Genomic DNA, 25,763 nt, shown 5'->3' with positions numbered 1-25,763 from the left:
ATTTGCAAGCCAAGACCTCCAGAGATCTCAGTTTCTGAGAGGGATCTTCCGCTCTCGTGCAGCTCTGCATCCCGGACCTTCCCTGTGGGGGGAGACTCAGTGGGTTGGGGCTACGATCCCAGAACGTAGGAGGCCTTGTTGCAGAAGGCAGATGCACAGCCAAATTAAGCCTGGTCGCAGCAACTTTAAGTAGTGGCAGCTCTTACCACCGGCACAGGCCGGATAGTCTCCTTTATTTTACATCAAGACCCTCCCCAACGCCAGAGAGCTGACACACACCCACTCTGCGAGGTGGAGGGCTGGTGTCTGCCCCTGGAGCTATGCTCCCACGCCTCTCATTGCCTCGCGTTGCAGCCTAGGCTCCCCCTCTCTCTGCAGCTCCTCTGATGACAAGAGAGCCAGCTGTTTCTTTCCTATTGTCTCTGGAACCCAAGGTCCTATGTGGTGGCCTGGGGCTGTCTGCTCAAGAAAAAAAAAAAAATAAGATTGCTAGCTGCTGAAAGCGGGTGAGGGCGATGGCGCCCGGAGCCTCTCCTCGGGGCCAGCAGGGCACGGGCGCTGCCTGGAACACGCTGGCCTGTCCTGGGCCCGCGAGGGCTGGACGAGGATGCACGGGCACCTCATCAAGGGGGGAGGATGCCAGGCCCAGGCCCCGAGGGCGGCGGGAGCCACGGGGCCATCGCCGCATCTACCCAACCCCCTCTGTGGCCTCAGGTCCAGCCGCCAGGACACAGGGGAGCACTGCCCTGTGCTCTTCCCCACCAGGCCATCTCCGCTTGGCTCTGGAAGGTGGGCCACCCTGAATAATCAGAGCAGGTCAAGGTGGAAGGATGGTACCACAGAGCAGATTGACAGCGAGCCAGGGAGCGGCCCTTCTGGACTCATAGCCTCCGGAAGCCTTGGATTCAACTCCCACCAGGAGCTCAGACACACAGAGCTGAATGTGGACAGAGGGCGGGCAGAGCCGTGCACTTCCCCTGCCTGCCAGGCCTCAAGCCGGCCCATTTCCTGGCAATCTGGAACCAATAAGGCCTGGCTCTCTTCCCCACCGACCAGCTCCTTTACTGTTCCAGCCGCCTCCTGCCTCCTGAGTCTGCCACAGCAACGCACTTCTCCAGGCCGCAGCCGGCCGGCTGGCATCCACTCACCCGTGGAAAATCCAGGTGCTGCACTCGTCCGCCTTGGTGATGTAGTTCTCAGGCAGGAGGCCGGAGCAGCCGGTGGTCAGGGAGGTGCCGTAGATCCAGCCCTCGCTGGTGCTGGTCTGCTCCATCGGGGACATGAAGATGAAGTCCCCGGGGACCAGCTCGAGCTCGTCATCGTTCTGAGGGGTGTAGGGGTAGATCACCTGTAATGTCTGCAAAGGGAGGCGAAGGTGTGAGCCCCAGCGGGGGCTGGGTGTTCTGTGCAGCACGCAGCCTCCCCTCAGCAGGCCCTGGGGTTCTCAAGCTCCAGAAATTCCACCTAGAATTCTGATGAAAAAGTACTTCTTACTGAACACCACGCCTGTCATCGCAGCTACTCAGGAGGCTGAGATCTGAGGATCACGGTTCAAAGCCAGCCTGGGCAGGGAAGTATGTGAGACTCTTATCTCCAGTGAACCATCAAAAAGCCAAAAGGAGAGGTGTGTGGCTCAAGTGTGTGTGCGTGCATACACATGCATGCGCACATGCACACCCGTGCACACACACAGAGCACGCCTCTTGCCAGATCTGGTGGCTGTGCCTGCTACTCGGGGATGTTCCTTCCTTCCCCTCCTATCAAGATTCAGGGATGAGGAGTTTTTTTGGAGGCTCACCCCAAAGTACAAAGCTCTGCTGTCCGTGGGAGAACTGGGACCCATCCCCTGCTCTGTCTGCAGTGCCACACACAGGGAAGACATGGGAGACCCAGGGTGTGGGCCGTGTGTCTCCAGCGTGGGGCCCCAGAGGGGCTGATGGGGAGCTGCAGCTACAGGACGCACTTGGGAGTGAAGACCCGCCCTTGCCTGTAACTTGGCTGTCTAAGCAACACGCGGTCCCTGCCTTCAAGGAGCTTGCTCCAAACCTGCCACTCCCCCAGGGCCTCTGCAAGAAAACTGCCCTTCTTAGACTATAGTGAGCAGGAGGAGACCCGTTCCCCAGGGAGCCAAGGAACCCCCTCCCCTCACCCCTGTTCTTTCTTAGAGCTCAGAAGAAGCCTCCAGGGATGGCCACAGGGCCACACCACTGGATTGACTCCACTTTGGGGGACCTTCCTGTCCTGTTCTACATGACCATCACAGGGTCACTAGAGGCTTGGGCCTTCTCTTCCACTTCCCACGGGGACAGGAAGGTTGGAGACCGTATCTACAAAGCACACAGCAGTTCGACACTAAGTAGCTTTGATCTATCAATGAGCCGCATGAGAATGAAGGTACTGCAGCAAATCTAAAACTAATGGGGAGATGGAGGAGCAGTTTAGTGGCAGTATTTGCTTGTTAGCATGCTTCGGACCCTAGTTTGTAAAAGCTCCAGCACTGAAAAATAACAATTGGGACTCAAGTGTCCTCTGTCCATCTGTCTGTCTATCCTTTTTCTTCCTTCTTCTTTCCTTTTTTCTTTCTTTGGTGTCCATACTGGGACTTTAAATCAGGGCCCGGGTGCTATTCTCTAGTTTTTTCTGTCAAGGTTGACAGTCCATCACTGGAACCACAGCTCCATGTCTGGCTTTGGAGTAGTTGACTGGAGAGGAAGCCTCAGGGCTTTGAATGGAGGTTCTCTGATAGAGCTGGGCTCGCAGGCATGAGCTACTAGTGCCTGAGCCTCCATGTCATTTTCTACTTCCCAAAGCCAGCTTAGGAGAAAACCAACACCTCAGCCTGAGACCGAGACAGTCAGGACACAAGCCTTGTTTGTGCTGTCACGCACGGATTCTTTTTTACATGTAGCTTCTGCCTGTCACAATTCCGGAGTCAACCCAGGTACGTTTCCCTCTATGACCACACGGACGCCACCCTCAGGTGGCAGTGTGATACTGTGTCCCCTCTGAGGTAGCAACGATGCTGCTCTGACAAACAGGGAGGCCCGCGGGGCTCTGTGTCAGGCGTTAGGAGAGAGGCTCTCCTCCTCCATGTACCATTTCCCAGGTTCAGGGAGCATGATGGCTGTTTCACAGCTGAGCAAACTGGAGATTACGTAAGTCATTACGCGTCAGTCCAAACTCCAGCTAAAGTGAAGAGGCCAGGCTTTAAAGCTAAGTGTGCTAGACTCCAAAATAAGTGCATTTTGAAGAACTCGATCCTTCCTTGAGGTTTTGGTGGCTAGGCATATAAATGGCGCGACCTCACCTCACGGCTAATGGGCAAGAGTCCAGGAGAGGCACAAACAGGCGTCTGCCAGCTCAAACGCCCCCAGGTTATCCCCAGGATCCCCGTGCTTTGCCCACGTCCTTGCCTGAAACTTTCTTCTCTGGACATCGGTGCCCTGATTGGAACACTGGCTCCCGCCTGCTCCGTGGGGACAGAGGAGGGAAGGAGAAGGGGAGGGACCCGGTGGGACCAAAAGACCCCTCGGGAGTCTAAGGGGGCCAAGGAGCGCTTTATCAGGTGGAGCCGTAGTGCGGGAGCCTTTCCAAGTCAGAGATAAAAGAGGGCAGGTTATTTTTAGAAAATAATTCATGGGGCGCTGGCTCCTCCTTCCTTCTGTGCCAGCTGAGAATGTGGGTCAGGCGGAAAGCAATTACCTCTGAGTTAACTGGAGGGCCGCGCAGATTAGAGGACAGACCAGGTAAAATTCCACAGCCAACCGCTCCTCTCAGGAAGGTGACCTCTCTGAGGCCCTGTGCGGGCAGCCGTGACTTGTTGCTTTGCCAGGGCCCTCAGAGTGCGACCAGCCTCACCGCTCTCCTTCTCCTTAGGGCTCATCCTGACTCCAGGAGATGCCAGAGTCTCAAGTAAGATCAGACCCAGTCTGCTTCATCGACCTTTGGGGAACCCTGCCATCAGCCGGCCGGCCAGGGAGGACAGGCCACAGCACCTCACAGGTCAGGCCACACTGACACCTAGACCGGAAGCGGGCATTCACGCTCGGCCCTTCCCAGCCCTTCCAGAACAGAGACTGCCCAGCACACACTGCAGGCTCCCGCTGCCTTTTGAATTCAGAGTCCGAAAGACAGATTAAAAGTCCACGCAACAGGTAAAGGGTGAAAAGGGGCAGCAGCGGAGCTCACTGGACACTGATGAACGTAAACTACGCAACTCTTGGGTGGAGACGGGAGGGAGGGAGGGACCGGAGAGGGTGAATGAAAGGAAAGGCACTCAGCACCGGACTCATTAAACCGCAAGGCCTTTGGACATCACCGGTATAATAACAATGAAGTAAATTAGCTTAAATTTTTGTTTAAAAAAAGTACGTAATACCAGATGCTGTGGCTCATGCTTGTAATCTTCACTACTCAGGAGGCTGAGATATGAGGATTGGGGTTCAAAGCCAGCCTAATAAAACACTCAGAAAACTGGAAGTGGCACTGTGGCTCAAGTGGTAGAGCGCTAGCCTTGAGCTGAAGAGCTGAGGGACAGCACCCAGAACTGGAGTTCAAGCCCCATGAGCTGAAGAGCTGAGGGACAGCGCCCAGACCTGGAGTTCAAGTCCTATGACCAGCCAAAAAAAAAAAATATCCAAAACTTATGAATTATTTCCGGAACTTTCTATGTAATATCATTGAACTATCACAGACTGGAAGGTCTGACTCTCATTGACTGGAAGGTCAATGAGGAGACTGCGGGACTGATAGGGTCTGTCTTAGATGGAGGCGCCCATCTTTATTGGTCAAAAAACGTGGGCTCCGACTTCAGCTCTGATTCTCACTTTGCTCTGTGTCTTTGGCCCACACACTTTCTCTCCGTGTTTCAGAATCCCCTTCTGGTCAAAACGGACAAGACAGCCCTGTTTCACGATGGCCCGGGCCAGGCTGGGAAGGACGCTTCATCTCTCAGGAGGATGCGGGTCGGGTCCTTCTTCCATGCTGGGCTCAGTGGCCCTCCCACGCTTCCCGCAGCCACGCACACCGCCCTCCTTTTCCTATCTGTCCGTCCTCTCTCCTCAACGACATTCAAAAGTCCAGAAGGCAGGACCACATGCTAACCATCCCAGACAGGCCTGGGGCTACCCGACCGACTGGCTGGCGGTGGCTGGGCCGCTTCTCTCTGCAGGGCCAGCAGCGGGCGCCCCTGCCTCTGGCGCTGGCCCTCTGCCCACGGTGTGGGCAGCGGTGGGAGGGCTCACCTCATGGTTGGCGAATCGGATATCCCGAGAGAATATGGTGGCCACCCAGTCACAGCCCAGCTTGACGTCGATGTTCTGGGCCAGCTTCTCCAGGGTGGGCAAGTGGCTAGCTTGAAAGTGGTAGGCCAGGGTCACGTGCAGCTGCTTCTTGTGGGGCTCCACACGGACTTCTAGAGAAAAGGAGAAGGAGGGGGGAGAACGGGGCGATGGCCACCATGGTGCAGGTCAACGCGCAGTGGTCAGACCCAAGATCTCTCTCTTTCACTGGAGCAGAATCAGGGCGTGGTCCTCACCCCCAAACACCCCCCCCCCCCACTCAAGAGGCAAAGAGCCGCACACATTGCTGGGCTCTGTGGCACAGGCCTGTAATCCTAGCAACTCAGGAGTTGAGGCCTGAGGACTGCATTTTGAAACCAGGTGGGAAGAAAAGTCCAGGAGACTCTTATCTCCAATGAGCTGCTAAAACAGCCATGCCACCGGCAGAGCACTAGCCTTGAGTGTAAAAGAGGCTCAGGGACAGTGCTGAGGCCCCAAGGACTGCCACAAAAGATGATGAAGAAGAAGAAGAAGTAGAAGGAGAAGGAAAAGGAGAAGGAGAAGGAGAAGGGGAAGGAGGGGGAGGAGGGGGAGGAGAAGGAGAAGGAGAAGGGGAAGGAGAAGGAGAAGGGGAAGGAGGGGGAGGAGGGGGAGGACGGGGAGGAGGGGGAGGAGGAAGGGGGGAGGAGGAGGAGGAGCCCAGCATGTGTAAGGAGTTAATCCCCTTGCTGGCCTTTCCTCTCAACTCTAGTCGGCCATCAAGATAAGGAAGCTGCAGCCTAAAGGGGGATATAAATTAAGGGGAAAATTCTATGAAGTGAAGTAAGCCAGGCCCAGAGAAACACAGGCCCCGTGGTTTCCCTTATTTGCAATAACTAGTATATGTCTGAGACAAGCAGAAAAGGCCAGGTAAGTTGATGTTAGGCGAAATGAACCCCAAGATAAGGACTCAAATGTTTTTTTCTTTCTTGTGTTTGTTTCTAACATATTTATAAGATGATTTCTTTGTTGTTTTATATGTCTCTCCCCCATGGTATAACCCCTGCTTTCACTGTATTTGATGTCGGTATACTTTGTGGAGGGGAAGGGAAAAAAAAATTTGTTTAAAAAGGGATACAGGTGGACCCATTGCAACAATGAGATGTATAAGACGTTATGTCGAAAAACAAACTTTACAACTTTGCCTCGGGGGTGGGGGGTGGACGGTGTGTGTGTGGGGGGGGGAGAAATGGGAAAGGATGGTAAGGGGAAAAAAAAAAAGAAAAAAAAAGCAACACAGAGCACACTTTGTAATCAGATGACTTTCCAAGGCTACACTGCCTTCATTTGGGAGACAAGTCTATTTCCAAAGTCTACAGGCTAGAGATTTCCTTCTAAAATCATTTTGGCTTCACTAATTAATTATTCCTTGTAGGAAGCTGTCCTGTGCATTACAAGGTGTTTATCAGCATCTCTGGTCTCTAACCAGTAGGTGCCCTAAGTGCTCCAAATGACTCTACATATTTCTACCCTGGAAGATCAAGTCAGCCTGGCTGCACACCACTGATTTAAACATCAACTGCCATTCTAAGACATTCTAAAATGAGAACAAAGTCCTCTACGTGAGAAAATGGCTTTTGCTTATCTTTTGTACAAAAGACGAGGGAAGATCTGTCTGTCTCCCAGGCTAGAAGAACGATGAAGATGCAACTAGAAAGAAAAATCAGGGAATCTAAGAAATCAGGGATTTCTGCTAATCTAGAATGAGGCGCCGAGGCCTTCCACCTGCAGTTCTTTCCCTTTCCTGACACACGGCGCTGCTGAGGGATGTTCTCCAGGAGGAGGGTGCCTGTCTGTCTCTTGCTCACAAGTAAAGCTACTCAGTGTATCAGCGAGGTTTTCAGAACTTGCTGAAGGAATGGATGCACACCGATGAGTCTTCCGAAATTTACTCAGTGAAGGAATGTCGGGTAATAAAGAACTGGACCAGACAGATCTGCTGCACCCAGCAGGGATCATGAAGTTTCCCAAGTCACCACCAGGGGGCTGCACAGGGCAGTAATGCCAAGCAGATTCTTGGAGAGGGCCTGGCTGGCCTCTATTCCCAGGCTCAATCAGGTGAGGGCCTTGTCTGCCTTACTCCATATGCACTCCAAGAATCTGCCCGGGTCCTGGCTGAGCCCCGCTTTTCTGATGTGAGGATCTGAGTTTTGTGATGACAATGTGGGTGTTGACTCATTCAGTGGTTCTGATGAGGGCTACTTTAGCCCTTTTAAAGAACAAAGCCATTTCCTTAAGGTCAAGGGAGAAAGACAGGAAGTAATCTCCTTCTCCATTGTGCTGTCTCTGAAATACCCAGTTCCTGGGGGATGTCAGCAGCTACTGAATGGAGAGACAGACTCAAGGCTGGGCTCCAGGAGCGAAGGGGTGCCTGGCTGGAGGCTTGCTCCCCAAATTCATGTCTTTCCCTCTCTGGCCCTCCACAAAATGAGGGGTTGGCCAGCTGTGGGCATCAGCCCTGGCACTGACGCACACAGCTCACACCTGCATGCTCTACCACCGGCTTCTGCCATCACGTTCTACCTTGTCAAAGGTTTTTGAGCCTTTGACCATGGACATGAGCCACAATGAAGCTTTTCCCCTGCTGGGCGCTGGTGACTCACGCCTGAAACCCTAGCTGCTCGGGAGTCTGAGGTCTGAGGATCGTGGTTCAAATTGGGCAGCAAAGTCCCTGTGAGACTCTTCTCTCCAATTACCACTCAAACCGGAAGTGGCTCCGTGGCTCCAAGAGGTAGAGCCTTGAACACAGAGAGGCTCAGGGACAGCGCCCAGGCTCTAAGTTCAAGCCCCATGACTGACCCAAAAAACCCAAACCCAAACCATCCTGCCCCTTTAGAGGGGGATGATCCTAGGTATTTTGTCACTGCCAGTGCAGCAGCCCCATTTCTCGTCCCTCTACTGCCCAGGGTGCTGGCCCGCGGGCAGATGCGCGCGCTCACCAGTTTTGGATGCGGCTTCGGCAGCAAAGTCGGCGGCGAATTTCTTGAGGACCTCCGCGCTGTCTTCCTTCACGAAGAGGCCGATGAAGTTGGAGGAGGTGTAGAGCTCCAGGGGCAGCGGGGCAGAGAACTTGCACTTCCAGCGGCTGACCGTGGCCTGCAGCGCCTCCCCGAGGGCGTCTACCTTGCTGTCCTCACACTGGCAGGGGCGAAAGCGGATTTCATCAGCACGGTGGGGACAGGGAGGCCGGGGGACAGGGAGGCCGGGGGACAGGGAGGCCGGGGACAGGGAGGCCGGGGACAGGGAGGCCGGGGACAGGGAGGCTGGGGGACAGGGAGGCCGGGGACAGGGAGGCTGGGGACAGGGAGGCGGGGGGACAGGGAGGCTGGGGGACAGGGAGGCCGGGGACAGGGAGGCCGGGGGACAGGGAGGCCGGGGACAGGGAGGCCGGGGACAGGGAGGCCCGGGACAGGGAGGCTGGGGACAGGGAGGCCGGGGACAGGGAGGCTGGGGGACAGGGAGGCCGGGGACGGGAGGCCCGGGACAGGGAGGCCGGGGACAGGAAGCCCCACCGTTGTCACACAGCACTGGGTTTGCTGTCCCCAGGGCTGGGGGCCAATCACACAGTCATTCAACCACCACTGCTGTCTGCTCAGCAGGGGAAGAACTTCCGGGTCCCCACCGTCAGGGCAGTGACTGACCTCTTCCCACCCCCTTTGCCCTGCGGTGCCCCCTGGACCCCACCAAAGTGCCACAGGACTGGTCCGACAGGAAGCAAGAACAGGAGTTAGGATTGAAGTGATGTTGGTCAAATGATGGAAAACTGCCCTGGGATGGATGGAGTAAATTCAAGAGTGACCACAACGCGCAACAATGTAGTGGCTACCTGAAAATTGCTAATAATGTAGATTTCAGTGGTAGAGCCTAGAAGTCGGGTCTAGCACGCACGGGGCCCTGGGATTGATATACAACCCTGAAAAAAGACTTAAAAGATTTGAAGTGCTCACACAATACAGGATAAGTATGTGAGTTAATGCATAGATTACTTGGTTTGATTCAACAATGCCGCCATCAACATACATGTCAAACTGTCACACTATACCTCACAAATATACACAACTTTTCTGTCATTAAAAAAAAATAAGTTGGACACTGATGGCTCACATTTGTAATCCTAGCTACTCAAGAGGCTGAGATTGGAGGATCATGGTTTGCATCCAACCCTGGGCAAACAAATCCAAGAGCCTTATCTCCAATTAACCACCAAAAAGCCAGAAGTAGAGATATGGTTCAAGTGGTAGAGCACCAGCCGTAAGCAAAAAAGCCAAGCAAGAATGGGAGGTTCAGAGTTCAAGTCCCAGAACTGGCACATTGAAAGAAGTAAAGTTTTAGAAAAGAAGAAGAGGAGGGGTAGGAAGAGGAGGAGGAGAGGAAGAGAAAGAAGAGGAGGAAAAGGAAGAGGAGGGGGAAGAGGAAGCGAGAGAGGAAGAGGAAGAGGAGGAGAAAACAGGAGGTTGGACAGGACAGGCGCGGCACAGCGCAGGATAAATTACTATGTTCTCAGCCATCCTGCGTCACGCCGCCTTTCCTGTTCCCCCGGGAGAGGGGCGTCTGCTCCCACCTCCACCGTCACTGGGAAACGTGGATCTGGGCCCTGACGTCACCCTCCTGTCTCGGAGGAGCTCCGGGGCTGGGGTGGGAGCGTGGAGCATGACTATCTCCAACTCTGGGATGACTAAGAGGAAGTGAAAATCACTTTAATTTGCAGAGTGAATGGCAAAAGAGAAGGAATTAGGAACATTCTTTTTTGTTTTGTTTAAACCTGAGAGAGTCTATCTGAGGGGGGAAAAAGCCAAATGTTGTCTTAGTATAGGGAGGAAGATTTCAGATTTAATGTGGTTGCCGAATAAGCTTCCTGATAGTTAGAACTGTGGACCAGGAGGTGTGGCTGTTTCTAGAAACCTCTAGGACCTTGTGGGCAGCTTACATAAAGTGGGTATGGCCTTCTCTGTCCACAGAGCACGTTTCTTGTTCTCCAGGCTCCAGCTCCTCTCCTTCAGAGTTTCAGGAGTGGAGAGGACACACTGGAACCAGCCCTGAAAGCCGGGGCGGCCCACGAGGGCCCTGCTTGTTCCACGGAGTGTTGGGCGCACGGGATGCTGCACCTAACCCGGGCACTACTGGGCCTCACGCGTGTAAGGACAGGAACGGGGGCTAGCCAGAAGCCCCCCGATGTCTGCCACGGCCTCGGAGCGGCCCCCACTCCCTCTCCAGCTCCCGGGACCTGGCAGTGGCAGCCGGGCCCGCAGCTCACCATGAAGAACTGGCAGAGGGTGATGTGCGGGAAGATGTTGTGGGCCTTGTTCTTCCCGCAGATCTGCTTCGACTGCTGCCAGAAGTCTGAGAGCTTCTGCGCCAAGGGGCCAGTGGGGCGAAGGTAGAGGACGTACTCGCGGGGCAGGGGGTCATCCAGGAAGGGATCCCCAACGTGGGAGAAGAGCCTGCAAGACAGACACGGGCCCGGAGGGCCTTCCTGGAGGACCGCGGGGGAGACCGGGCGACAGCGCAGAGCACAGACAAGGACGCTGCGTTTCTCCGGGTCGCCTTGCGCCCTCCTCCCCCAGCTCCCTAGCATTCCCAGAGGTGCTCCCCAGGAAGAGTTGGCAGGCTAGGCTGGGTGCTGGTGGCTCACACCCGCAGCCCGAGCGATTCAGGAGGCTGAGATCTGAGGATCCCTGGCCAAAGTCAGCCCAGGCAGATGATTCCACCAGACTCTTATCTTCAATTAACTGGCAAAAAGCTGGAAGGGGAGGTGTGGCCACCCTGTGTGGTACTCAAGGGATGACATCTAAGTTCACCTGCCCAGCACCCAGACACCTGGGGAGGACCACAGTGTGAGAGGTTCTATATTGGAAAGACTGGGAAAAAAAACACATTTTTTTTTTTTTAGGTCAGTCGTGGGGCTTGAACACAGGGCCTGGGTGATGTCCCTCCCTGAGCTTTTCTGTTCAGGGTGAGCGCTCTACCACTTTGAGCCACAGCACCACTTCCAGTTTTCTAGTGGTTTATTGGAGGTAAGAGTCTCACAGACTTTCCTGCCCAGGCTGGCTTTGAACCACGATCCTGAGATCTCAGCCTCCTGAGTAGCTAGGATGACAGGCGTGAGCCACCGGCGCCCGGCTTGGAATGCCTTTAAACAATCCCAGTGAGAAGCACCAGCTGGGGTCCAGGCCGAGGAGACCACAGACTTGACAAGTGGGCTGCCATCCAGGCTGTGCCCCCCCCCCCCCCCCCGCGGAAGGGTCTATTAGCGTCCAATGAACGCAGCATAATTACATGCTATTTTCTCCATTTGTTTATTTCATACCAACCAGTCACATGCTGCCTGAACGCTTCTTCCCCCCGTGGATGCCAAGGCTTTTTGTCTAGAAGAAGAAATCAAGTATCTATTGTTAGTATTTTTAGCCTCCTCTCAGCTTTCCACGCTGTAGCGAAGCTGTAGTGACAAGACTTGAGCATGCAGACGACGTGCTGTGTGGATGGGGAGGGAGGGTTGGCGGGGGAGGGGAGACACCTGCAGCAGGTTTGGCGGGGGGGGGGGGGGGGGGGGGTCCACACCCAGACACAGGCATGGCAGGACTTGTCAGTAATTCCCATGTAATTAGCATCTGATTTGCATGCGGCCCATGAGCTCTATTTTCAGTCTTTTCCACATTACGGTTTTATTTTTGCTTCTCTCCAAGTTGTCACGTCTTGCTTCTTCCCTCCTCCCTTGCCACCCACTGATTTTCGCTGACCCAGATCCCCTCCCGAGAGGCTCTTGTTGGCAGCCCCAGAAGGCACAGGTGGGCTGGATGGCCGTGAAGACACAGGGCCGCACGTCCCCAAGGACAACTGGGTTTGGATAAACCTATAGGCCTCTCTTGTCCCCTCCAACCACGACTGCCACAGCACCGGGTCAGATCCGTCATCTCTAACTCTTCTACAGGCATCTGGGGACACACGGGGCTGCCTTAGAGTGTGGGCAGGGCCGTGAGACCAGACTCACTGGTATGGGAACCACTCAAAGCTCGGCCGGTGGGGGAGGCCAGGGGCCGTGAATGGGTTCAAGCCGTGTGCCCAGTGCTCAGGACCCTCTGCCCGTCCACACCGGCGCTGACGGCCCCCCGTCACACAGACCCTGGCCTCCCCCACCGGCTGAGCTTTCAGGGAGATTTCAGTTCATAGACCCAGACCCAGCTAATTCATTTTATTATTCATGTGGCAACTGCAATGGAGGGAAGGCATAGAAAGCCTCCAGGCTTCTGCCTGTTGAATGGAGGTAAGAGTCTCTCAGATGTATCTGTCCAGGCTGGCTTTGAACCATGATCCTCAGATCTCAGCCTCTCTAGTAGCTAAGGTTACAGGTATGAACCATCGATGCCAGAAAAACTCTTTTTTTTTGGTGGAGAAGCCATGTACCCAGGAAAGCACAGCCACGGAGATCTGTTAGAGGTTAGACTCTCTGAGGCACTGAATACACCAAAAAAAGAGGCCATTGTTTCACAAACAATGGCAAAAGGGGAAACTCACTGGTGGTCAGACAATGTACTGTTTATAAAAAGCATCCGATTCCTTCTCCCCACACCCTTCCCCCAGAGCCCACGGAATATATCTGACTGAAATTTAATTTATTTCATCTGAGAAGCTAAAGAGAATCCTCTGGAAATGAAAGATCTAATTAAGTTATGGTCTCCGTAACTCAAAAGACACATTTTGGAGAGGGTTTATATAAAAATAAGTAACCGCGAAAGATAATGAAAGGTTTGTGTGTTATAAGACGGGGATAAAAGGTTAAGGAAAACCAAATTCGTTCTAAAAAAGAAAAGTCTGAGAGGGTTTTAATTTTGAGGAAGATCATTGTGCCTTTCTAGTGAGAGTCAACTGAACGAAAATAAATGTTGGCTGTAACACAAAGGACTCAAGATAGTTCCCAGAAAGAACTTTCTGCAAGTAACAGGATATATACGTATATGCATATATATATAAGTACATATGTATATATATACACATACATATGTAGATATATAATTTCTAGAAAGCATTTCCCTATCTAAAACAGGGGAGTGAAATTCCCAGAGCGTGAGTCTTCCGGAAGAGGCGCGTCCTCCTCCCAGCAGCCTCGGCGCTCCGGTGGCCCCTCCCCTTCACCCACCACCAGGCTGGCCGCGATCTGGGTTGATCTCGTTCCCAGAACTCTGCCCACAGAACAGACGGAACATGACCAGCGTTCCTACGAGTCTCCCCAGCCCTGCTCTGTGGAAGAGAGGCTGTTTGCACAGAACTCCACTTTTGTGGCACGGCCCAGGGCCTGGGCCGTTGCCAAGGGTGTGTGGGAGGGAGTTGGTAGGGTGGGCCCTAAACCCCACGCTGGCCCGGACACCTGCTACCTCAGGGAGTGCCGAGGGCAGCACCCTGGGCAGTGCCCGCAGCCTTGGCCCCACAGCAGGACCAAGCCGTGAGGGACATGCCCATTGGCCCTGCACCAGGCACACGCGTGCATGTGGCAGGAAAAACATCCCAGCTCTATCAAGCTGGGGTGGCAGCCAGTACTGTAAGAAGAAGCAAGCAGCCAACAAAATGCAGAGGTGGCAGAGGTCTGAGCAGTGTTCTAGCAGACACACAGGGGCTGCCGCTAAGTAGTGGAGACCCGACCACATTTCCTGGTGGCCTAATGGCTCCTATGCCCAGAAAGTTCTTCCTCCTGTCCCAACAGTGGCCCACATGACCCAGATGGCTGGCAGCTCCTTCCCTAGGCCTGGCTGGGCTGGCTACATCTTCCTTACCTCATAAAACAATTCGGTCTATCACAGCCAGCCAGGCAATTCCAGCTACCTTTTCTCCCCAAGGCTAGTGAAGCAGACCTGCTAAAAGCCTGGGTGGTTTGGCTGCACAATTTTATCTCCAAACTTGTGCCCCTTTGTGAGGCTGTAGGAGGCAGGAGAGAGGCCTGTCAATCCACATCAACCACAATGACCCTACCATTTCCGTCAGAGGAAATGAACCTAATGGAGAAAGGCATATTGATCCTCAAGGTCTAGTTTCAGGGCCAGTCTTCCTGGCAGCCAACCTTTTCAGTTGGCTGGTTATAATGGCCTCTGGTCTCGGCCCGTAGCTGGTGTGAGGGCTGTTCATCTAACGATCAATTGGACGGCAGGCTTGTCTGGCTCGTCTGGCTGGCTGGTCAACGAAGGAAAATTCACTGGGCTCTTTAATAAAGCAAATCAGTACCGCCCCTCCCCCGTTCTTTTCACCAAGACTCTCTTTTTTTTGGTGGCGGTGGTGGGGCTGAACTCTGGGCCTGGGTGCTGTCCCTCAGCTCTTTTTTTTTTTTTTTAATTGTGAAAATACTGTACAGAGGGGTTACAATTACATGGGCAAGATAATGAGTACATTTCTTATCAAGCATTGTAGCCTCCTCCTTTGTTTCCCCTTCCCATCCCAACCTTCCCCCACACCCCCACCCAACCCTCCTCCCCCCCCACCAAAGTTGTAAAGTTCGTTTTCGACATAACGACTGTACGTCTCATTGTTGCAATGGGTCCACCTGTATCCCTATTTAAACGATTTGCTTTTTCCCTTCCCCTCCACAAATTATAACAATATCAAATACAGTGAAAGCAGGGGTTATACTATGGGGGAGGGACATACAAAGCAACAAAGAAATCATCTTATAAATGTGTTAGAAACAATCGCATGAAAGAAAAAAAAAAACATTTGGATACATATCTTAGGGTTCATTTCCCTACCATCAACTTAACTGACCTTTTCTGCTTGACTCAGACATACACTAGTTATTGCAAATAAGGGAAACCATGGGATCTATGTTTCTTTGGGCCTGGCTTACTTCACTTAATATAATATTTTCCAAGTCTTTCCATTTCCTAACAAATGGGGCAATGTCATTCTTTCTGATAGAGGCATAGAATTCCATTGTGTATATATACCACATTTTCTTGATCCATTCATCTACTGAGGGGCGTCTGGGTTGGTTCCATATCTTAGCTATGGTAAATAAGGCTGCAATAAACATAGTCGTGCTGGTAGCTTTAGTGTGGTCTTGTTTGTGAACATTTGGGTAAATGCCCAAAAGTGGGATTGCTGGATCATAGGGGAGCTCTTTGTGGAGGAACCTCCATACTGCTTTCCAAAGTGGTTGAACAAGTTTACACTCCCACCAACAATGCAGTAGGGTTCCCTTCTGTCCACATCCCCTCCAGCATCTGTTGTTATTAGAGTTCTTGATTTTAGCCATTCTAACTGGGGTGAGGTGGTATCTCAATGTTGTTTTGATCTGCATTTCTTTATGGCTAGAGAGGTTGAGCATTTCTTCATGTGTCAATTGGCCATCCTTCTTTCCTCTTCTTTTCTCATTAAGTCTTTAGCCCACTTATTTATTGGGCAGTTGTTTCTTTGGAGATTTGTTGTTGGAGGGCTTAATTTTTAGATATGAGACCCTTGTCAGTTATATGGCTAGTGAAGATCTTCTCCCAATCCGTGGGCTTTCTATTGATCTTGCTAGCTATGTCCTTTGCCATGCAGAAGCTCTGCAATTTCATGCAATCCCATTTGTCCAACCTTTCTTTGATTTGTTGTGTTTCTGGGTCTCTATTAAGAAAATTTCGGCCTGTGCCAAGAAGACCTAGGGTTTCTCCTATTCTATCCTGTAATGTTTTCAGAGTGTCTGCTTTGACTCCGAGGTCTTTGATCCATTTGGAGTTGATTCTGGTGCAGGGTGATATATAAGGATCTAGCTTTAGTTTTCTACAAGTAGTTAACTAATTTTGCCAGCACCATTTACTGAAGAGGCTGTCTTTCTTCCATTCTATTTTTTTTAGCTCCCTTATCGAAGATTAGATGACTATAGGTCTGTAGGTTCATTTATGGGTTTTCAATTCTATTCCATTGGTCCTGAGGTCTGTTCTTGTGCCAGTACCAAGCTGTTTTGATTACTATGGCTTTATAGTAGAGTTTGAAATTTGGTATTGATATTCCTCCAGCACTGTTCTTTCTGTTGAGAATCGTTTTTGCTATTCGGGGTCTTTTATTGTTCCATATGAATTTTTGGATTGCCTCTTCTATTTCCTTAAAGAATGAGGTTGGAATATTGATAGGTATTGCATTGAATTTGTAGATAGCCTTGGGAAGTATTGTCATTTTCATGATGTTGATCTTTCCAATCCAGGAGCATGGGAGTTTTTGCCACTTTCTAAGTTCTGTTTTGATTTCCTTTTTCAAGTTTTTAAAGTTTTCATCATAGAGGTCCTTCACTTCTTTGGTTAAGTTAATTCCTAGGTATTTTATTTTTTTGTGGTGTCCCTCAGCTCTTTAACTCAAGGCTAGCGCTCTACCACTTGAGCTACAGTGCCACTTCTGTTTTTTTTTTTTTTTTTTTTTCTGCTTATGTGGTACTGAGGAATCAAACCCAGGGCCTCATGCATGCAAGGCAAGCACTCTACCACTGAGCCACCTTCTCTGAGCCACCAAGACTCTTTTCTAACCCATAAAGAACCGAATAAGCCGCCTAACCCTCCGTGTGTGTGGGGGGGGGGGGCAGGGAGTAGTAGGTCAACTGTGCTTTGGGTTTAATGATGGTGGCATGTGTTTGTGAAGCAGGCCCAGCAATGCTTATGAGGTGCTTTGTTTTGTTCTTGCTGTCCAGGGGCTGCAGCTCTGGCCTCTGGTGTGAAGAGGAAGCCGTTTGGGAAATCAGCCATTAGACCACAGGCTGCAAAGGGAGAGAACAGGCCTCTCCAACATCTAGAGCAATGCCTTTGCTCCCTCCAGACCAATGAGTTCTGTTTCCTTTCCTTCTTTTTTCCTTCCTTCCTTCCCCCCCTCCTTCTTCATGGAGGCCCCGGTGGGAGTGTGTGCAATGGAAGAGAAGCATATTTTTTATTACCTATTAAAATTCTTATTTGTTTACTTGTTTAGTGCCAGTGCTAGGGCTCGGACTCAGAGCCTGCGTACTGTCCCGAGCATGTTTGTGCTCCAGGCTAGCACAGGCCATGTTCCTGTGGGACATGGGACATGGCGGGTGAGTCCAGGCCTCAGGTGTCTGTCAGGGTGGGAGACCCCGGGGAAGTGCAGGGAGAGGAGGAAACCATGTGGCAGGGGCCGCCTAGAGCAGGAAGAGGGCCAGCTTTCTGGAGCTCACTTGTGAGCGTGTGCTGTGCCAGCGTCCGGGAAGCACCGCCAATGACCGGTGTACTAACCGGTGGACCTGCAGAATGCTCTCACGGGGTGGAAGAAGGGAGGCAGGCCACGTCCAGCTGTGCCTTAGCGTGGCCAACGCTGCTCCTCATGTACCAGGTCTGAAGTTTGTCTAGATCAGGAAGTGGAAGGGTCAGGGTGTGTGTGTGTGTGTGAACATCCCCTGTAACAAATGACAAGAAGGACGGAAAGCAACAAGCGAGAGGAGCCCCTGCCTCGCTCCACACCACTAAACTGGGGGAGAGGAGGGCGGGGCAGGGAAGCAGATGAAAGTGAGGAGTCATTTCGGGCTGCTGATGACAAGAGACCAATTTCTTTCCCAATCCCTTCATTACCCCCCTCCCCCACTGTCTACGCCACTAAGTGGCACCAGCTACAAATAACTCCAGTATGGGCGAGTCTGGACCTCCTGACATGCCTGTGTCTCAGCCTTGGTGGGTCGGAGAGAGGAAAGCACCCAGAGCGGAGGAGCCTGCGCGGACGTCTTGGCACGTCTTGGTAACTTGTTGACAGCTAACGTTTACCGAGCCGACTGGGTGCTGCGAGTGCGGAACACTCCACGCCAGCAGTCTAACCACACCCCTCTGGTGCCCTCAAATTCTCCTCACTGCACGGTGAGAAGAGTGAGGATTAGGGTACCGTCCTCAGATTGTTGGGGGTACACCGTAACGAAAAACCATTCCCTGCCGCCCGACACTCTGGCTTCTGAACCAAGCTACCTCCCCAACCCTCCCCTATTCTACCGAAGAGAGTACTGTCATGGTGTAATCAGAACCCATTCTGCCATTCACTGGTTCCAAGGGTATCAACCGTGTGCCGGGCAGACCCTTAGGGGGCGCTGTGGCCATCCTGCCTCTGGCTGTCAACACCTTTGGCTGTGACTTAACTTCTCTCCAGTAGAATGGAGAGAGGGGTCATGACATCTGTGATTTCATGGGATCCACACGCAAGACTCACCCTGGGGGCAGCCTTGAAGCAGCAGGAGGCTGTGGGCAGCCTGTGGAGAGCCACGTGGAAGTGGATTCCAGTCCTGCTTCTAGGAGGGGGCACTGGGCTGGGGTCCCCGTGAGCCAGGGCCAGGCTCCTGGCCTAAACAAACTGAAATAACAAATGTGCGTGCACGTGTGTGTGTGTGTATGGGTGGGTGGTGTAAGCCCTTGTTTCTAGTGCCAAGTAGTAGAAAACAAATACACTCAACTTTTCAAGGGGGGGAGGGAGAGGCTGGAGAGAATGCACATCGACTTCCCCTTGGCCGGTCTGTGCGCACGTGACCTAGCCCAGCTTCAGGGGGAGCTAGGCGTTTAATGCAAGAAGTGCAAAGCTCCAGACTAGAAGCAACTGGGCCGATTCCTTTCTCTCCTCTCTTTCCTGTTGCTTAAGTCATTCTAGGCCAAGAGTTACAGCTTGGTGCGGGAAGAGGAAGGGCGTGGACTCCAGACGCTCACAGACTGTCCTCTCTACGCTCAGTCCCCTGGGTGGGCGCTGGGACTGATGGACCCCAATCCCGGTCATCAGAATGTAGTAGGGAGGTGCTGGCTCAGACGGACCCTCCAGCCCTGTCCCCTCCGTCCCCACCACTGACTGACTCCTTAGTCCCTCCCACCCACCCATGAGGTTACGTCTGCTTCCAATCCTCCCCGATGGAATCCTTTGGCAACATGGTTCTTGGCAGATGCTTGGGAGTTCCACCGGGCAGCTGAAATCCCAGGAAATTCCACCTCCCCATCCTCTACGACCCTTCTTACACTAAGTTACACCGCTAAGCTGCTAAGAAGGTCAGCAATGGCTGCTTTCCCTTCCCCAGGGCGGCCTGGTATGCACAAAAGGGACCTCACCAAATAGGAAGCAGAGGCCCCCAGCCCTCGGCACACACACTCTACTTTGTTCTTTCTTCTGCACCTCAGCTCTCAGAGCTCAGGGTCCTGCCTTGAACTCTGGGGTGTGTTTCTCACCCCAGCACCTTCCCCAGGCTGCAGCCCTCAGGGAGCGCTGAGGAAGGAGTGGAGGAACTCCCTTCTGACAGGCTAGAGCCTCCCACCACACTAGCCACACACACACACACACACACACACACACACACACACACACACCCCGCCCCCAGCACCTGATCAAGGGCAGGAGAGAGGGACCAGGCAGCAATTAGGAATATTAAATTATAGAGAGAGCAAACAGAGCCTGTCTGCCTTCCACTCCACAGCCTGGATTACCTAGATTGAGCAGATAGGAACTGTCTCCATTCAGGCTGCCGTTAATGAAGGACCACAGACCCAGGTGGCTTTGCAACATCAGGGATTTCTCTCCAGTTTTAGCGCCTGAGCGAGAACAGGGAATGGAGTGGTTGGGGCTGGCATGGCCCCTTCCTGGTGGCAGCCTGCCGACTCCTCCTTGTGTCCTGACACAGAGGGCAGTGGACAGGAGGGTCCTCTAAAGATTCTCTTCATTTCTAACCCTCCTTCTTCCCTCCTCCCCTCACCCCAGTGCTGGAGATCAAACCCAGAACCTTGCCCGTGCTGGGAAAGTGCTCTACCACTGAGCTACCGGCCCTGGGATGTTTCAAAAGGCACTTATCCCATTTATTAGGGAGTCTGATGGCTCCTCAAGTCCACCGCACCCACAAAGGCCCAGGATAGCATGGAACATCCTAGAATGTGCGCATGCGCACACGCACACACGCACGCGCACACACCTATCTGTCCGTGGAGGTAAAAATACCTGCAGTCTGATTTTAACACCTGAGAAGGGCATGCATGTTGTGATACGAGAGCTAGGCTACAATGAACACACCATTCCAGGCCTCAGCGCCAAGGTCCCCGAGTTCAGTCTTCTCACATGACCAATGACGCCGTGTGCTCTTTGCACATAAATGTGGTCACTGTCTCTGTTTGGCTGCTGTTGCTTTAGGTCCTGTGCCAGATTGCAATCTCTCACGCCCCGGCAAGTGCTGGTTTACTGAGTACTTAGACCCTTTCACAGAAAGCAGCAAGTGGGGACCCCTTCAGTCACGGGGTGCGGTCGGGCTGGGCCCTCCGCCCTGGTATAACTTCCTCCTCTGACTTCCTCTGCCCTGCAGACCCTACCACAGCCTTCCACAGTGGGGCCCACGGCCTCTGGCAGCAGCCAGAGCCGCCTGGGCTGTACAGCGACACAGGGATGGGGTAAACGGCTCTCTCTGTGGGATTTAGGACAAGACACTGGGAAGGTTGGGGTACAGAGGGGAAGAGCTAGGTTAAGGAAACAGGCCAGCTTCCTTGGAGGAGGGGGAAGACGAGAGAAGGCAGCGTACAGAGAAACACAAGGCCGTGAGGCCTGGAGGGGCCTCGGCGGTGTGTGTGAGCCCTTCCCACTTCCCGTCACCCGTGGAAGCCAGGGGGAGACTGTACTGCTCATCACAATGTCTTCCACAGTCCTCCTGGCACGGCTCTGGGGCCACCTGTCAAGAGGAGGAACTAGGCAGGGGAAGGGGAGGAGAAAGAGAGAGGAGAGAGGAGAGGGCAGGGAGAGGAAGGGAGAGGAGAGAGAGATTAGGCTTCAGTTTACCCTGCTTAGGAATCTAGGTTAGCCACCGCACTCATTACGGAGAAGATTGGGCCTGTGTTTCTGGAGGACAAAGAGGACCTGAGTCAGCTCTAGGTGGCTTTGCGTGGGTTCTTAAGGCCAGATGCTCTGGAGAATTTTCTGCACAGCGCATTCTTACGGCTGCATGCAAAAGCCACCCACGAATGTGGTGAGGCCACAGGCGGCGTGCCTGCCAGCAGAGCGCCTCCACCTCGCTACTGACCCTCTTCCTCATCCGTGCCCAAACTGCCCGGGACTGCCAGGGCCCAGGGCCACTGTGAGGATGCGCACCTGCCGTGCTGAGCTGGGCTTCAAGAAGCAGGAAACGCCTGACCCACCAAATGACCAAAGCAGCCACCCACCAGGGGCCTGGCCTCGGCCAGGTCCTTCTTTAGTCATGAGATTTTCTTAGGCGTACATTCTTATTTCTTTCCCCCTTCCCTCTTTTCCTTCCTTCTTTTTCCTTCTTCTTCTTTCTTTTCTCCCTCCCTCCCTCTCTGCCTAGTCTTAAAAATGACAGGCCCTTCCAGCTAACTTGAGGAAGTAGACTCCTCAGTTCAGAGGACGGCCGTGAGTCACTTCCCCTCCTTACTTCCTCCTGGCTGATGACCCCCTCCCCCCCCCCCCCCCCCGGGGTTTGGGGAGAGATCACCAGTTGGGGCTAGAACTGCTGGGGGGGGGGGGGATGGGTGGTATGCAGGAGCACAGGCAGAGCTGGCTTCCTCTGGAGGTTGGACAACCGGGGCTGGGAGCTCTCATTTTTCAGAGCTGTGGGCCCTAGGAATGCTCCCTTCCAATGCAGAAGCGAGGATTCAGAAATCCAACTTCCGAACCAGGAAGATGACACCTGGGCCGCAGGGGGTCGGTGCGGTTTGCCTGAGACACCCGGAATTGCAGATCTTGGACAAGAGCCCCTCCCACTACTGTGTGGGCCGGGTCATCTTCCCTGTCCCCCACTGGCTCCTGGGCAGGGAGGGAGGGGTCAGGGAGAACCCCAAGTGGGAGTGGAGGCTACTGGCCTCAGCAGGGTCCTACTTCCCAGCCCCAGTGCCTGGCGAAGCAGCCATCCCTCCAACTCCAGCCCCTCTAGGGGGAGGGAGGCAGCCTGCAGCCTCCCCCAGCTCCTCCCAGGTGGAAGGGCCCTTGCGCATTCTCAGCAAGCTCATCATCATACACACCCTGGCCCTGCCACAGCCTGGCCTCGTAATGCAGATTGCCCGTTATCTCTCAGTACCCTCAGGGGATCACTATGAAAATCTACAGAAAATGGCATGGCCAACTACTCTAAATCATCCTTAAATTGTGGTTATATGGTATTGTTGGGGGACAATGCAGTTTTGCATGGGTTTTATTTGGGGAGAGGAAATAGCAAGAAAAGAGTTTATACATGTTCAGTCCTTATGTAGTTTCTTGTCTTTTCTCTTTCTCCTCTCTTCTCTCTCCTTCTCCCTCTCCCCCTGCCCTTTTGGTGGGGCTGGAACTCGGGGTCTGAGAGCTGTCCCTTAGCTTATTCATTCAAGGCTGGTGTTTCTCTACTTGACTCCCAGCCCCACTTTAATTGGAGATAAGAGTCTTACAGCTTTTCCTGCCTTGGCTGGCTTTGAACCTCGTTCCTCAGACTTCAGGCTCTTTAGTAGCAAGGCTTACAGGCATGAGTCACCAGCACCTAGCTTACTTGTGGGTTTAATTTTTAAGTTAGAAAGCTGGCTCCTGGTGTAGCAATTGGTGTCACCCTGGCTGGGACCTCTGTGATTGGGTGTAGCTTAGCGCTCGCCCAGCATGCACAACTCCCGGGTCTGCCTCCCCAGACAGCAAAACAACACAACAAAACAACAAAACACCTCTGCGACCCTCTGTTCATCTAAAGGCCTCTCCTGCCGGAGAAGGTGAATGGGTAGATCTAAAATGAGGTACAGTGGTGATAGTGGGATATGGAGATGGGTACCTTACATTGTGGAGCTCGGCTCCCGACCAAGACCATCTGGGAAGAGCTTACGCTCCCATCCCAGCAGCAGCCTGGGGGTGGAGCTGGCCTCCATCCTCAGTAATGGATGCCACCTTCCCGGGCAGCACCCCCAGCAGCATGCCAACTCTGAGGGCCAAGTATAAACGGATCACCCAACCAAAATATCTAATTGGCAGGCAGCTGGGTGCTAGGAGGTGGTCCCCAAGCAGGGCCACCAGCATCTCCCAGACCTGCCACAACCGGTCCCAGACAGGGCAGAGCCTTATGAGCTCGGATGCTCAAGGCTCAGGAAGGCAGAGCGGGCCGGGCCCCCGTCCACTGCTTTGGAGCTCCTGGGTCTGCAGAAAGCGTTACCCAGTCTGGGGATGGATGGATGCCCTTGGTGTGAGGGTTAGATCTCATTTTGGGACCTAGCTACTGACCTCGAGAGCAACATGACATCTAGCTTGCCGGCCTATGAGCAGAGGAGGCCTGCTGGGCTCTGCCCTCGGCCCAGCCCTGACATGGACGGTGTGCCTTCCTGTCCAGCCAGCCAGGCTCAGAGAGTGCTGTGAGCACCAGGGCCTCAAACCCTCGCTCAGTTCTTCATCTCGCTGGCCAGGCAGGAATGCGGCAATGCCAACTCAACTCAACTCCACCCCCCACCATCAGCGATCCTGTATCAGCTCCAGGGACACGGGCAAGAACTTGACTTCCTGAGTCTCACCAGGAGAGCCTGGGCTGTGTGTTCCACTGACTTGACCTCGGCTGCCTGGAAATGACAGAGCAAGGGCCGGGATAGGAAATGCAAGCCCTTAGGGTCATCTTCCCGAAGCCCACTGTGTGAGTCTCCAGGCTCTGCAGAGAGAGAACATTCTAGAAATGCAGAAGTAGGCAACACGCTCCAACATTTACCCGAGTCTAGATTCTCGGCGTTTCCAGTCACTTTGCAAGACTCCTTGGGGAAGAAGGCTGTAACCGGATGGATGTGTTTGGTCCTTACTCATTCATCGTTCCCTGGCAGCATGTAGCCGGCTGGGTCTAGGCGTGTGTCACTTCAGGGTCTTAGATGCCATTTCATGGGCATACGGTACCCTCGAGTCCTCTCAACCAGCCTGAGTAATATGCTAGAAGGAAAGGGGAAAGGCAGGCACCCTGCCCTCCCACCGCATCTCAGTAAAGGGCACCCAGCCAGGGGCAGCCAGCTTCTTTCATGAAGACATGACTGAGTGTCAGGCATTCACTAACAAACACACGTACTGTGGGATTGTGGAGCAAACTTTGAGCCCTGGCTCTGCTATTTACTACCAGCTGAAGTAGAAGAATACAGCTGAGCTGCATAGCAAGTTCAAGGCTAGCCTGTGGAGCCAGCCCTTTCTCATCTCCCAAAGAATACAGAATAACATCGATTAGCTCCTTGGCTATTATTAGAGTTAAAAGACCGTGGAATGGCGTAGTCAAACCCACAGAAACTCCAGGTGCCAGGGGCTCACACCTGCAATCCTAGCTACTCAGGAAGCCGAGATCTGAGGGTCACGTTTCAGCGCCAGCTGCGTCTTGAAAGTCTGTCACCATTTTCTCAGATTAGCCAGCAAATATCTGGAAGTGGAGCTGTGGCTCAAGTGGTAGAATGCCAACCTTGATGGGAAAAGCCAAGGGATAGGTCCCAGGTCCTGAGTTCAAGCCCTAGGACTGATGTGTGTACATGCACGTGCACACACACACACACACACACACACACACACCCTTGGAACTGGAATTGAATGTTGTTCCACAGCTCACTAGTTGTTCTACAGCTCCCCTCAGTCTCCCATGTGACAGTACAGGGTAGTAATAATACACAGTGCTGTTTGGAGGTTTGACTGACATGGCATGCTGGGCACACGGGCATTCAATGAAGTTGCTCTGTTAACATTCTAGATGTACAAAGCGAAGTACAATGGTAAATGCAAACAGTTGTGATTATTTTTCTGGGCTTTGGGCAAATAAGGGATGGCAGTATGCAGAGTACTTTGCATATAGCCAATGCATAATAATTACCCACCGCGCAGATAATTATGGCATGCACAGAAGCAGTTCCACTGTGGAATTCAGCCCGGAGATTAGTATCATTTGCAATAACTACATTCCAGGCTGCCAGCCCTACAAATCAGACCCAACTAAAGAGCAGCACACAGGCCACAATGCAGCTGCGACTCAGAGGGGGGGCGCTGGTGACAGCACAGAGCCACCAGGGACCGCAGCTAAGTACTTCCGCGTGTCAGCCGAGGGCTCTTCCTTCCCCAGCACCAATATTCGCACTGCCATGTGTGGTCTGGCTGCCGGTGTGACCGGAGCAGGACACCGGGGAGCCAAGGGAACACAGCCATCCGCTGTCACAGCCACGAACAGACCCCTCCACGAGAGCACCCACACTTGAGGGCCCTCTCTCTCCCCTTCCTCCTTCCTGCCTTCCCTTCCATATCCTCGCTCCCTCCCTGACAGTCAAGGGACTGTGGCCAGCCAGCATCCAACACAACTAGCATGCACAAAGAACCTGGGTGCTAGGACACAGCACAGGGGACTGAGAAGAGATTATAGTTGAGTGCGGACCGGGCCTTAAATGTGGCCTTACGTCTCTGTGATCCTCAGGCTGATCTTTTACGAGGCTTTGGGTAGTGTCCAAAACCTACCATGGGGAAGGGAGGGAATGGAAATATTCAGAGAAGACTCAAGGAGAAGATAAACATAAAATAGTTGCATAGATCTATTTA

General features: G+C 53.2%; 1 protein-coding gene across 1 annotated transcript in view; it reads right to left on the bottom strand.

Moving 5' to 3' along the window:
• Ubash3b (ubiquitin associated and SH3 domain containing B) overlaps window positions 1-25,763 on the bottom strand; it is a 74,981-nt gene that overhangs the window by 11,856 nt on the left and 37,362 nt on the right. The window contains exons 2-6 of the mRNA XM_042682822.1: window positions 11,630-11,683; window positions 10,573-10,759; window positions 8,258-8,456; window positions 5,244-5,413; window positions 1,149-1,357 (exon numbers count right to left, since the gene is read on the bottom strand). Coding sequence (XP_042538756.1) covers window positions 1,149-1,357; window positions 5,244-5,413; window positions 8,258-8,456; window positions 10,573-10,759; window positions 11,630-11,683 — 819 coding nt within the window. The remainder of the gene's footprint in view (window positions 1-1,148; window positions 1,358-5,243; window positions 5,414-8,257; window positions 8,457-10,572; window positions 10,760-11,629; window positions 11,684-25,763) is intronic.

Source organism: Dipodomys spectabilis, unplaced genomic scaffold (genome assembly GCF_019054845.1).
Source record: "Dipodomys spectabilis isolate Male_0828 unplaced genomic scaffold, ASM1905484v1 ptg000076l, whole genome shotgun sequence".
Taxonomy (NCBI): Eukaryota; Metazoa; Chordata; class Mammalia; order Rodentia; family Heteromyidae; genus Dipodomys; species Dipodomys spectabilis.
Note: the sequence above shows the minus strand (reverse complement) of the source record. Positions and strands in the feature narration are given on the sequence as shown.